Below are 13754 nucleotides of genomic sequence, written 5' to 3'. Positions count from 1 at the left end.
TAAATCACATTGGCCAGGAGAAAGGACATTCAGTTCTCTAGGCTTTTCATCATGTTCAATTAGGGAATCAGCCCAAAAGGTCAGCATCACTGCCCTTAAATGAGGTCACACTCCATGCACTCTGAGTACCCTGGAAAGCTGTGGTGCTTATGATTAATGCATCTGTCCAGACACCTGGTTTCAACGAGGCAAATCCCTGGCATACAATCCCAGCTTGTCTCTTCTCACTGCATGTATTTCTTGAGCTGGCCTGTCACCATACAAAGAGTATTTTGAAAATTCAGTTTGTGCTCATCTTGGATGCAGCGGAGATACCATGGAAAGAAGTCAGGCTTTGGAATGGATGGGCCTCAGGATTTGGGAGCATGTTTATCCCCTCGAGTTTTGATTCCCTCATCTGTTAAAGGTTATTTCGAAGATCGATATAATGCCTTTCAAGTGCTTGATGAAGGGCCTGAACTGTATCAAGTACTCATGAATGTTTAGTATGATCCAAATTTTAAGATTAATAATGAAAGCAGCTTCACCAGACTGCTATTGCTTCCCTAAATAGCAGTGTGTGCTTTCATAACTCCTGCTCTTCAGTCACAGAGTTTCTTCTGCCTGTAATAGCATTTCTTCCCCAACAAGCTTTCTCAAATCTCTGTGTAATCATCCCTTCCTCTGGGAGCCTTCTGTGTCCCCCCGCCAGGCACATGACGGCTTTTCTGTACTTTGTTGTAACTGTGTACACTCACCCACCATTTCTTCACCTTATCCCTGCCTCTTATACTCTTTCTGGGAGGACACGGTCTAGACTCATTCATCTATCTTTCTCTAGTGCCTACACAGGAACTCCTGTGACCAGGGTGTTCAGCGACCCACCCAGGCACTAACCCTGCATTGCTGGGAGGAATTGCCCCTCCTACTGCTCCCCTCTCAGGCCCATCGTACCTATGGCATAGCCATCAGGGCACTTCAGTTTGAGGTTTCTGTTGAGCTGGTTTGGGACTGAGCACTGGCCTTGCATCTCCTGGCAGACGTGGAAGGAGCCGCTCCAGGTGCCATCTTTCCGGCAATGAATGATGTTGCTCCCGTGTCCCTGAACAACAGAGAAACAGAGTCAGAACCAAGAGAGACACCAGCCCCAACTCAATAAGCTATTCGGAATAAAACAGAAAACAATTTTTCATCTCTTCGGAGCTCTGAAGTGTTCCAAAACAATTTCTTAACAATGGTTGAAACTCAACCACCCTGAAAGAGAGGTATTAGTATCTCTACTTCACATGTGGGGACACTGAGGACTCAGACCAGGAAGAAACCTGCCCATGGCTTCCCAGAATGCCAAACTCCCAAGTCCGAACTTAGTAGTCTCAGAAATTTCCATGAGAGCCAATTATAGTTTTGATTTGTGTATGGGAGTTTTTTTTTTTAATTGAAAAGATAGGAGCCCCTCAGCTCTTTGAGTGACACAGAGAGTAAGAGCATGGGTTAATGAGGAGCAATAAAGTTTGCCTCCCCTTAAAAAGTGAGAAAGTATCCTATACCAGGGCTCTGTCATATGTTAACTAAATAACCTGGGTCTAGTGAGAAGCTTTTTTTCTAAGGCATTTCTTTTCCTTCCCTTATCCTTCCTTTCATTTTATTCCATTCCATTCTGTTCCATTTCATTCCATTACAACAATAATGGCATGGAGAGGGTGATATGGGGATATTTATATCTGTACTTTCCTCCCAATTCTTTAAAATAGGAATGTATAGTTTCACAGTCTTCTACAAAGCATTAGGCAAATGCAGCTTGAAGACATAATCCCTTCTTGAAGTCCCCTTCCAACCTCTGAATTTCAGAAAGCTAATTCAAGTAAGATTCCTTAGTGTCCAATCCGTGCCCAGCTCTGTGGGGTGCAGAAGTGGAGAGAGTCAGTGCCTGCCTCTGTGAGCTGGCGGTTATGGCAGTCACATCAGACACCAGCTATGTTAGTGTGATTGTGTTAGTATTACCTCCATTTTACCTATGGGAAAACTGAGGGCTCCGTGAGGCAAGGCAAATATCACACCAGTAATGTGAGTACTCAAGGAAGAGTAACTGGGTATGAGGGAACATTCAGGGAAGGCCTCTTAGAGGAGATGATATATGGAAAATACACGGAATTGCAGGCAGAAAAGGAAAAGAAGACATTCCTGGAAGATGGAACAGCATGTGCAAATGATGAAAAATACAGTGAGTGTTGGAGAACCTGGTGTGGTTCTAATTCCACGACTCAAGGGATGAAGCAGGGGAAGATGAACTGATAACAAAGATAAAGCCATGGGCCGGGCGCGGTGGCTCACGCCTGTAATCCCAGCACTGTGGAAGGCCGAGGCGGGTGGATCACGAGGTCAAGAGATCGAGACCATCCTGGTCAACATGGTGAAACCCCGTCTCTACTAAAAAATGCAAAAAATCAGCTGGGCCTGGTGGCGCGTGCCTGTAATCCTAGCTACTCAGGAGGCTGAGGCAGGAGAATTGCCTGAACCCAGGAGGCGGAGGTTGCGGTGAGCCGAGATCGCGCCATTGCACTCCAGCCTGGGTAACAAGAGCGAAACTCCGTCTCAAAAAAAAAAAAAAAAGATAAAGCCATGGAGCCTTCAATGCCCACTTGAGTAGCTGAGACTCTACCAAAAAGAAATGGAGAATCACAGGTGGTTTCTGTGCAGGGGGCCCATAATCTGAAGGATCTGAGAATTCGCTACCTCTTTCAGGCTTATAATAAGATGAGGAACTTGACATGAGGCCAAAGGAGCTGGCTGTGTGCCACCAATGCAAAATATATGCAATGGCTTCCTGTACGTTCTGCTTCCAGTCAAACTCCTGTGCTGGCTCCAGAGCCCTCCCAGCCTTCATTCTGCCTAATTCTCCAGTTTCTTGCTCTCCAGAGCACCACCACCAACCTTGAAGTTCAGTTTCAATTGCCTGCATTTGTGATGGCATGGTATGCTATGCTTTCGTGCTCACTGCTCCTTCTGTCTGCTATGTTTCCTACCTACCCCACCTCGTCTACCTTGCAAACACCTTATCTGACACAACCCGTCGTGCTCTCACGCCACCTCCGTTCTGCATGGGGCACTATCTGAATGTCTCTGACAAGACATTACCAATTTGTTTATCATCTGTTCTGCAACCAGACAATGAGCTCCTCAAGGCCCAGGCTGGTGCCCTATTTAACCTTGTGTCCTCGGGGTCTTCCACATGCCTAAAAGGTCCAGGCCCCTCTGTGCATTCATTCATCACTTAATAGATATTTTTGTTCATTCAAGAACTGTTTGTTTACACTGCATGTTCTCACTCATAAGTGGGTGTTGAACAATGAAAACACATAGACACAGGGAGGGGAACATCACACACGGGGGCCTGTTAGGGGTGGTGGGGTTAGGGGAGGGCTAACATTAGGAGAAATATATAGCAAGGGGTGGGGGATTGGGGAGGCCTAACAGTAGGAGAAATACCTCATGTAGAAGACATGGGGGATGGATGCAGCAAACCACCATGGCACATGTATACCCATGTAACAAACCTGCACGATCTGCATATGTACGCCAGAACTTAAAGTATAATAAAAAACAAACAAACCAACCAAAACAACTATTTGTTTAACAAAAGATGGGGTGAGTTGGTGGAGAGTGATAGAATGTATTTCTTTAAGAAATAAGAAAGTAAATGAATGTGTGGATGAGGAAATAAATGTACAAGTGAGTAAGTGGAAAAAATCAATGAATGAGGGAATAAATTATGAATGAATGTATGAAAAAATGAATAAACTCAAAAAAAGAACTGATGTAGGCTGAGGCTCCCCTGTTTGAGAAAACAGCTGCAAAGAGACAGGATTCAGAACAGAAAGGGGCCCCTTTCCAGGCCTCTCCTGTGCCGGCAGAAGGAGGGTGCAATTGCAATGGAAACCTCCCTGGCTTAGGAGAAGAGAGGCTCATCCTGAGTATGCAGCTGCAAGGCGGCTTGCAGAGTTTACTCCCAGAGGTTCTGGATGGGCTCATGGCAAACTTAGGCAGCTTCATGTGGCTTCAAAGAGCCCAGACTCTTCCTCTCAGAGCCCCAGGCTCTAGGCCCCATGATTCTCCAGGGCCCTCTGGGGAGTAGGAAATTGACCCCAATTTCCTGGAGCCTTGGCCTGGGCCTATGATGCATTTGGCTTCCAGCCCCTGAAGGGTTGCAGACCTCAGCACTACTTGGGCCAGGGCTGGCGGGAGAGCTTGGTTTGTAACAGAGAATGTATTAGAAGTAGCCGGAGTCTGCTCACAGAGTTTCACACTGGGGAGGCACCACCATGAATGAAAGGTGGGAGCATAAAGCCTTGGTTTTGTTACCATTGGTTTCTCTCTCTCCTGCCCAGTTCATCTGGCACTTTCTGTTGCTAAATTTGCTTTTAAAAATAGATAGCATCCTTTTGCTAAGACACCTTAGCCTTCAGGACAAGGCATACTGGTAGGCTGGCACTTCCGGGCTTCTACAATGAAATCCAGATGATATTTCCAGCTCCATCTCTTGTATGCACATATCCTTCCTTCTAGACAAGTGAATCACTTTGTTTCTCCTGCAAACTTTTCTTGCTTTCCCACCTCCACATCTTTGCCCTTGCTGTGCCCTCTGCACGGCAGACTTTCTGGAGCCTCTTTGGATTTTTAAATCCTTCTTTAAGACTAGATGCTAATGCATTCGGCAATTGCCTACCACCTGGTACAGAACTTCAGAGTTGATTATTGCTGAATGAGTCTAGTTTGACCAGAGAAAATCTGGCATCATTGAGGCTCCAAACTGGGAAGACCAGAGGGTACTTTTTCTGGGTGTTGTCAGGCAATTGACTGGGTATGTTTGACTCCAAATGTACAATTCTTCATGCTAAGGTAACATTTCTCTAAGAGAGCTGAGCATCTCTCAGCAAAGCGGTTTGCCTCTCTGTGCCTGTGCATCTGTTATTAGAGCATACTGAGCTCTTTCTAACTCTCCTGCTGCTTTAGCTACACAGATCCACAGAGAGCTGAAGGCATATAATAATTATATTATCAAATGCCTATTACGTGCCCAGTGCTTTAAAAATCACTTGAACAATACAGTAGAGTAAAAATTATATTCTTTTTGCGGACTTAGAAACCGACTCTTAGAAAGTGAAAAAGTGAGTTTTTGAATGATGCTAGTGTCATGGTTAAGAGCCTGGGTATGTCAAACTGCCTGAATTCAAATGCAAGCTTGGCAACTCCCCAGCTGGATAGATTTGGGGAAGTTCTTTAACTTCTCTATGCCTCAAGTTCCCTGACTGCTAAATGGGCATGGAGAGAGTGATCTGCTACTGAGAGAGTGATCATGAGGACCGTGTGAGTCCGTTCATGTAAAGCATTTAAAGCCTAACACACATACTGAGCTCTGAAATTGTCAGATGAGGTTCTTACTCACTCTGCTCTACTGTCTCTAAGAGAAGTTTAGAATCAACCCAACCAACAGTACGTTTTAGAAATGAGAGAAGCCAGAAAGGGGAGGCCATGTGCTCAAGTCTCAGAGGTTGCCGATGTCAGAATCATGTCTCTTGACTGTAAGCTGCTGTACCTTAGTAGGCTGAAGGAAAAGAAAGGAAGAGGGAGAAGTAGTAGACTTCTTCTTCTTAGAAGACATGAAAATAAACAAAATAATAGCAGGGAGAAATGTAGTGGCATCTGAGCAAGATAAAACCAGGCAGTGAGTGCAGGAACTAAAGGGCTAAGTTTTGGAGGCATGCTGACTTAATAACAAGAGTGACAGTTCCACCACGTCTGGTTGTGTAAGACAGGACAAATCCATTTACTTCACCTTCCCCATCTTTAAAATGGGACAGTAATGCCAGATGCCATGGGGCTTAGATGAAGCGATCAGTTTAAAGTGCTCATCCCAGTGACTGGCATGTGGTAAGTGCTCATTAAATTACAACTGCTGTGACTCATTTGTCTCTGTTCCCAGTCAGTGCCCTCACATGCATTTTGTGTCCTCCAAGGTAGGCATGGGGGTGACATGTTGCCCCAGGAGTAAAGATGAGTAGAAAGTGTGAATTGTGCAGTGACATAGTTTAAGACCTGTTTCTGCGTGTATGACTCAGGGCAAGTCCCTTTCCCTTTCTGGGCTTTAGGGCTTCCATCTGTAAAACAAGTGGGCTGCAGTGGGGGTCCCTGAGGTCCTGCCTAGCTTTAACATCACATTGGTCTGTGGCTGTTCTGAATTCCTCTAGGATATCCTGGGTGCTTGGCCAAACATGCAACAACCTGAAATGAAAAGCTAGCTGAGGCCGGGCGCGGTGGCTCACACTTGTAATCCCCTCACTTTGGGAGGCCGAGGTGGGTGGATCACGAGGTCAAGAGATCGAGACCATCCTGGTCAACAAGGTGAAACCCTGTCTCTACTAAAAATACAAAAATTAGCTGGGCATGGTGGCGCACACCTGTAGTCCCAGCTACTCGGGAGGCTGAGGCAGGAGAATTGCTTGAACCCAGGAGACGGAGGCTGCGGTGAGCCGAGATCGCGCCATTGCACTCCAGCCTGGGTAACAAGAGCGAAACTCCATCTCAAAAAAAAAGAAAAGAAAAGCTAGCTGAGGCACTGGACGTATGTGAGCTGTACCTCATCCATGGAAGGGCCCACAAGTGGAGAGGATAGCTCTACACCACTTGTGGCAGAAAGGCTTTCATAGCCACCAGCTGTGATCTGTGCAATGAACCAGGTGCGATGTAGATTCCACCACACTCTTCCTCTCTTACTCCTGCTGAGTTGCTGAAATCCATCATTGCATGAATCACTTTGCCCACAAAGCACCTTTAGCTTTTGTCATCCCCTGCTGATGCATCTTCCAAAGACCCCGTCCCAGTCCCAAGGCTGACCACTCCCTGAATCACCTACAAAGCCCCCACAGTGCTTCTCACAGGTAGCCAAGCCTCTGTTATCTCATAAGCCAGCTCAGGGGCATCTGAGCTGGATTAATTCCTGAGATGAGAATCTCCTCACCCCCTGGGGATAAAAGCTCTGCACTTTGTTCCTAGCCTGCCCTGAAAATGTTTGGGAGCAGTGGAAAGAGCAGAGCTAGGGATCAGAAAGAACACCACCTGCTATCTTGTTGCCATGGACAAGAACTTAGCCTCCCCCGGCCTTCTTTCTCTATCTGTAAAATGGGGATATTGTTTCTTTTTCAACTGTATGTTGTGAGCTGTCAAAAGAGAGCAAGTCTGCAGTAGCAGCTTAGCACACATCTGACACTCAAAAACAAAGTTTAAAAAGCTGTTGTTATTAAGGTTCTCCATCTTGGTTTAAAGAGACAAGAATACCATAAGTGCTAGAGCTGAACTATCTGATACGGTAGCCACTGTATAAGCATGGCTATTTACCTTCAACTTTGAATTACTTTAAATTTAATAAAAGTTAACTTTTTGTTGCTCATTTACTGCAACCATGTTTCAAGTGCTCCATAGCTACACGTGGCTAGTGGTCATCACTTGCCTAGCACAGATATAGAACATTTTCATCACAGCAAAAAGTTCTACTGGGCAGTGCCGGTCTAGAGGAACTAGATGACTATTTATTCTACAGGTTTATCTGAGCAAGAGACCAGGTCTGACTATAGCTCATGGTGGTCTCTTTACTCCACACCCTGGCCTTATGCAGGATGGGTGCCCCTTATCAGTTTTTTGTTTTTCTTACTTTAAGTTCTGGGATACAAGCACAGAACGTGCAGGTCTGTTACATAGGTATACATGTACCATGGCGGTTTGCTGCACCTATCAACCCATCATCTAGGTTTTAAGCCAAAAAGAGACCATATGGCCAAGACAATCCTAGGCAAAAATAACACAGCTGGAGGCATCATGCTACCTGATTTTGAACTATACTACAAGGCTACAGTAACCAAAATAGCATGGTACTGGTACCAAAGCAGATATATACACCAATGGAACAGAACAGAAGTCTTAGAAGTAACACCACACATCTACAACCATCTGATCTTCAACAAACCTGACAAAAACAAGCAATGGGGAAAAGGTTCCTTGTTTAATAAATGGTATTGGGAAAACTGACTAGCCATAAGCAGAAAACAGAAACCTCAGTTTTGAGAGTTAGCCAGCATAGGGCTAGGTTGCAATCTGTTGTGTTTCTAGGTCCTCCAGGAGCCCACATAGAGCATAAGGGATTCTCTCCCCTGGAGTGACTTTAAAGCAGACTAGTTCAATTGTGTGTTCCCCAGGCCTAACATGTATGATTGCATAGGTTGGCACTGCACAAGTCCAATGGGTACCCATAGACATGCTTTACTTTCATTACTTTATTTAAGCTTCGTTAACAAACCATGAGGTAGGTAATACTTTCTCCTAATTCTATATCAAAGAAAAGTGACACTTAAAGAGTTAAGTAACTTGTCCTCCAGTAGGTAGGTGATGAAGCTGGGATTTGAGCTCAAACTACAGATCCAGCATCATACTGACTCCCAAGCAATGAATAAAGTGAGGTTTTTATTTGCTTTTAGTGGCAGTGGAAGACAGTGTGTGAATCTTCCCTATGATAGCCCCTGTCCTTTCCCGCCAGGATCTGAAACTTGTTTGGAAAGCAAAGAATCCCTGCTCCACACAAGCTGTTTGATTCAAGATGCTCTGGGCCGGGCGTTTCTGCTGTGTTTATAGGCAGCAAGAGGGGATCTGAGGTGAATACTAGATTTGGCTCTCAGGCCCCCTGTCTGAGGGTAGAGGAAATTCAAAGTAGAAACGTCAATTGTATTAGGAGCCCATTTGGCACGCACACCCTCATTCTTTGAGCAGACAAGCAATACCCTGCTCCTTTGCGACTCGCCTCTCTGTCAGTTACCAAACAGAGCTGCTTGAGTTGTCTGATAAATTTACATTTTCCTTTCCTTTAAATACAAACTGGCCATGAAAGTTACTTGGAAGGCACCAGGCAGACTGGGTTTCAGTTTGATAACATGACGGCAGCCAGATTATTACTTGGCTCAGCAGTTTGGGTAACTGTTAGCAACAGTTTTCTGTAAGGGAGTGAGAGGAAAGCTGATCAGACTGCAAGAGGCCATGGTAATCTCCAGCCCTTTGTTTGTTTCGCCACTGGCTTCTGGCTCCCTGGCAGTCAAGGATGGGAATAACGCCCATGAATGCACACAGACGCCGTGAGTGTATGTGAGCAGGATTCTCAGGTGGTGCCTACTGGACTCAGCCCATTTACAGTTGGAGAGGGGGAACCTGGATCCTGACTGTGACTCAGCCGATGCCAGCTGTGTCACCATGGGGGATTGAGTAACCTCTTTGAGTTCTGGTTTTCTCATCTGTAAAAGGGGGAACCTGCCTTTGATGTTCATTGCAGTCTTTCCTCCTGCCCTTAGTTCAGGTGACATTTTGTGAGTACCTACTAGGTGCCTGGCACTGTCCTAAGTGCTGAAGGTGCAGGGAAGAGCGCAGATGCAGTGAAGGATTGTTTCACAGCCTAGTGTGTGGATGTGGAATGAAAGCAGGCAGTGACAACACAGTGTGGCCAATGCTGTGAAGGGGGAACCTGAGCAGGGGCATGGAGCCCAGCAGTGGAAGGGACACTGAGGAGGGGCTCCTGCAGGAACAGGTGCCTGGGCTAAATTGCCAAGGAAGATGAGGTGTCAGGCAGCTGAACAAGGTACAAGGATAATGCTTTCTAAGGTAGAGAATGCAGAGGTGGGAGGGGAGATCCATCTTATTGGTGATGGGGGAAGGGTCTTTAATGCCACCTTAAGGAGTTGGGACTTTATCCTAAGGGACTGAGGGCTCCTGGTTCAGAGGGATTGGCATGATTGCTCAAATCACTCTGGCTGAAATGTGGAGAATGTACTGGAAAGAGGCACAGGAATGAAAACAGGAACATGATCAAGAAGCTGCATGGTGCCTCAACAAAGAGATGATGTTGGCCTGAGCGAGGAGCACTGCGGACAAAAGAGCACAGCTTCAGGACGGGCTGGGAGAATGGATATGACCGGGTCATTGCTTGGATGTAGAGGGAGTGAAAGGGATTGAGAATGGCGGTTTGGCAGTGCCTGGTATTTGGAGGCTAACATGAAATAATAAAGACCAATAAAGACTGATTGAAGACGACACCTTCACTGAAATCGGTCCCTACCTGGCTGATGATCCTTGCACACCCGGGAAACACAGGACTTGGGTTATCAATTCTACATGGTTGCTTCCATGGAGATGGAGCTCTTTGTGGACTTAAGGTTTTTTTCAGCCTTTTGTTTCATTTTCCTATTCTTGATTCCCATACTGTCCTTTTGGGCATGTGTAGAATTTAAGGAAAATTCCTTCAGCAGAGGCAGGCGGAAGTGCTGAACTTGTTCTCTGTCTCAGTTACATGTGAACTGAGATGAAATTCAAGCCTTGCTCCTTCAGCTCTTCCTTTCTTCCACAGCGTTCTCAAAACTGTACTTCTCATCTAAATATGGTCCCCTTTTTCCTTATGCTTCAGGAACCAATTGATGTCTAAATATAGTGGTAGTCTTGTGATTTTAAATACTTCAAGGACCCACATGGGTGGTAATGGTGGTAGCAAACTGGCAAAAGAGCCCTGGTCACTCCTGTTTGAGGAACTTCACTTTCATCAACTTCATACATTGGGATTCCATGTATGATTTCCTTCATAAAGGTTTCAAAGCTTAAAAAAAATTCAAAGCTAAGGATCTCTGAACAAATAAAATATGCTATTGTAGGTAGGAAAATGAGGTTCAGAGAGAATACAAAAGTAGATAATTAGAGCCCAGTTTCTTAACTTCTGCATTGGTGATACTGCAATTATACAATGTGAGCCTATTTAGACAGTCTCTTGGAGAAAGTGGTTCCTGAAATACAGGCTGGTTTTTGGTAAGTAGAGAGAATTGATCTCAAGTTCCAGGAGGCTTACCTGGGAGGCATCACTGTCTTCACACTTGATCCTACACTCGCTGTTGAACTGGAAGCCATTAGTGCACTGGTAGAGCCCATGGAATTTTGGTGGAGGTGGGTCACAGGTCACAGGAACACAAGCTGCCTCCTGCCAGCTGCCATCATGGGTACACTGAGTCTTGAAGGCCCGTCTTCAAGGAAAGGATCAAAGAGGAGACACCTCAAGGACCAAATGGCTAGACCCATGCCCTACATAACCACCACCAGCTGCCCCCCACCCATTTCCTATCTCCTATTTTTGATTTCCTACCTGACCTATTGGATGGTGGTTGGACCTATGTAAGGGATTAAGGAGAATTCATCCAAATAACTCCTTTAGCAAGAGGAGGCAGAAATGTCATGCTTCCAGTTATATGTGAATTGAGACAAAAACTCATGCACTTCCAGCCCCTGGTTCTCTCTCCTTTTTTACAGAGTGTTCTGATGGGTGCCAGCACCATGATGCTATGAATACCCACCATTTACTGAAAAACTATTATGTGCAAAGCACTTTGTGAGCACTTTACGTGCACATCTTTATGTGTTCTTCACAACCTTTTGTGGTAATTGTTATTATCATGCCCCTCTTATTGCTTTTTTTTTTTTTAAAGGAAGCCCAGAGAAGTCAAATCACTTGTCTGAGATCACATAGCCATCAGGCAACCAAGCTGAAACTTAAAGTTTATTCTGTTTGACCCAAAGCTAATATTACTAACAAATCCTTCTAGCTTCTCACAGAACAGAATGGGATGAATGGCAAGCACTGCCTCCAGTGAAGAAATGAGTGGTTCCATCCAGTCACGCTTGAACCTAACTCTTGTCCTCCCCAGAGCCCATGGGACTGCATTCCAACCCCACTTACTTCTTTGACTTCCGAGAGGATCCAGGCACATGGTATCCCGGTTTGCATTTGTATTTGCAGAAGGAGCCCACCTTGTGCTTATTCTCTCTGCACCGGGGTGTCTGGAGTTCTGCATTGGGCACGGGGGGTGGAGCGAGGCACATGAGGTCACACAGGGCCTCTGGGAAGGACCACAGCCCATCCTCCATGCAGGTCAGGAGGCTGTTGTTGCCTGGAGGACAAAGGCAAGCAGGGTTAGAGGAGGGAGGAGTCTCTGACAGATAAGCTAATGCATAGCTGCTTGGATTTTAGCTGACTTGAAGAACGAGGAGATCCCTTGTATGGAATTCCAACCCCTTTTACTTCCAACTGAGGAACCTAGGGGGATGAAGAAAGCTGCCACAAAGAAGAGACCTAAATGGGGGGGGGGGGACGGTGAATTACCCCCATGTCTATAGTGAATTAAAATCCAAGGCTTCTGACTTCTGATCCTGAGCCTCTTCTGCTGCATAGAAAAGACACCTTCACAATCCTTGAATCCATTTTTCTTGCTTTACAAGTGGGCATCTGAGCACAGAGATGGAGGCACTTGCCTTCCAATAGTTGGCAGCAAAAGCTCCCACCAGAAACTACAGCAAGCTCTGATATCAGTGAGTGTATGACCTCGAGCTGCCACTCTCCCCCTGAGCCCAGCACGTCTGTGTCTGTCCTGCCTACCACCTCCCCCAGCTCCCATCACCAATGCCTGGAAATGACAGAATCGCACTATCAGGAGATTTGATTTTCTGTTCAGGTCCTGGTGCTCAGTGAAGCTTTGCCAAAGCAGCTGAAAGAGCAGCACTTCCCCTGTAACCTGTGCCAGCTCCGACAGAGTGCTGACTGCCATCGGGAAGCTGGTCTGCTGGGGAATGTTGCAAATAAAAGTAAAACATGGGAGTTCGGCTTTTCGCTGCCAGCTCATATATTATTGACACACAGCCTGCCTAAAACCTCCCCAACACAACTAGAGGAGGACCTGAAACTTGTGCTTCTCCACCAAACTCTCTTCTTCCTGGTTATTACTGAATGGCATTGACGGCCAAGGCTGGAAATATGTGGGAGGCTTGGGACTTGCAGGTTGGAGGGGTGGAGTGGTAGGGAGAAAACTGACATTTACGGAGTAGTTGCTATGTACCAAGTGCTTCTGAGATGCAATCTCATTTAGTCCCATAATAAACAGGGTATTTAGTATGGCAGTTCTCGTTTGGAAATGAAGACTCAGAGAAAGAGGTGACTTGACCAAGTTCTCTGAGTTGGCAAAAGACAGAACTGAGGTTGGAAACAAATTCTAACTAGAGAGATGGTTGTTTTAGATGGGAAGTTGGCTACATGTGATCAGCAGAGTCCTTATTGCTCTTTCTGGACGCATCAAGCCTCAGTTTTCCTATCTGTGGAAAGCAAACAATTGCTTCCGCATTTCAGGGTGCTGAGAACATGAAATTAAGCATTTATGAAAAGTGCCCACAAAAGTGTTGTCAATGTCTTCGTCTGTTTAACTTCTTCCCTTTTTCCCTCCTTTCCTTCCTTCACTTCTCCACTTCCTCTCACTTTCCCCCTTCTTTTCACCTTCATTAATAGCTCTGAAAGAATCATCACAGAAGTCTTCATTGATTCAACAAACATTATTTAGGGCTTATTCTGTACCAGATACTTTTATATGTTGAAGGCAAAGCAGTGACCACAATAAAATAAAACAAAATAGAAATATCTCTGCTCTCTCGGAGCTTATAATCTAGTGGGACAGGGGGGAGTACAATAAGTTATCCTAAAAAGAATATTATTTGGTGTGCTGGAAGGTGCCAAGCACTATGAAGAAAAAGCAGTAAAAGAAAGAAAAAGGGGCCGGGCATGGTGGCTCAAGCCTGTAATCCCAGCACTTTGGGAGGCCGAGGCGGGTGGATCACGAGGTCAAGAGATCAAGACCATCCTGGTCTACATGGTGAAACCCCGT

At 45.7% G+C, this 13754-nt stretch overlaps 1 protein-coding gene across 1 annotated transcript in view; it reads right to left on the bottom strand.

Annotated features, from left to right (window-relative positions):
* Positions 1-13754, bottom strand: part of PAPPA (pappalysin 1) — a 255350-nt gene that overhangs the window by 36059 nt on the left and 205537 nt on the right. Inside the window, exons 16-18 of the mRNA XM_017504315.2 lie at positions 11786-11996; positions 10904-11075; positions 934-1081 (exon numbers count right to left, since the gene is read on the bottom strand). Coding sequence (XP_017359804.1) covers positions 934-1081; positions 10904-11075; positions 11786-11996 — 531 coding nt within the window. The remainder of the gene's footprint in view (positions 1-933; positions 1082-10903; positions 11076-11785; positions 11997-13754) is intronic.

Source organism: Cebus imitator, unplaced genomic scaffold (genome assembly GCF_001604975.1).
Source record: "Cebus imitator isolate Cc_AM_T3 unplaced genomic scaffold, Cebus_imitator-1.0 Scaffold320, whole genome shotgun sequence".
Classification (NCBI taxonomy): Eukaryota; Metazoa; Chordata; class Mammalia; order Primates; family Cebidae; genus Cebus; species Cebus imitator.
Note: the sequence above shows the minus strand (reverse complement) of the source record. Positions and strands in the feature narration are given on the sequence as shown.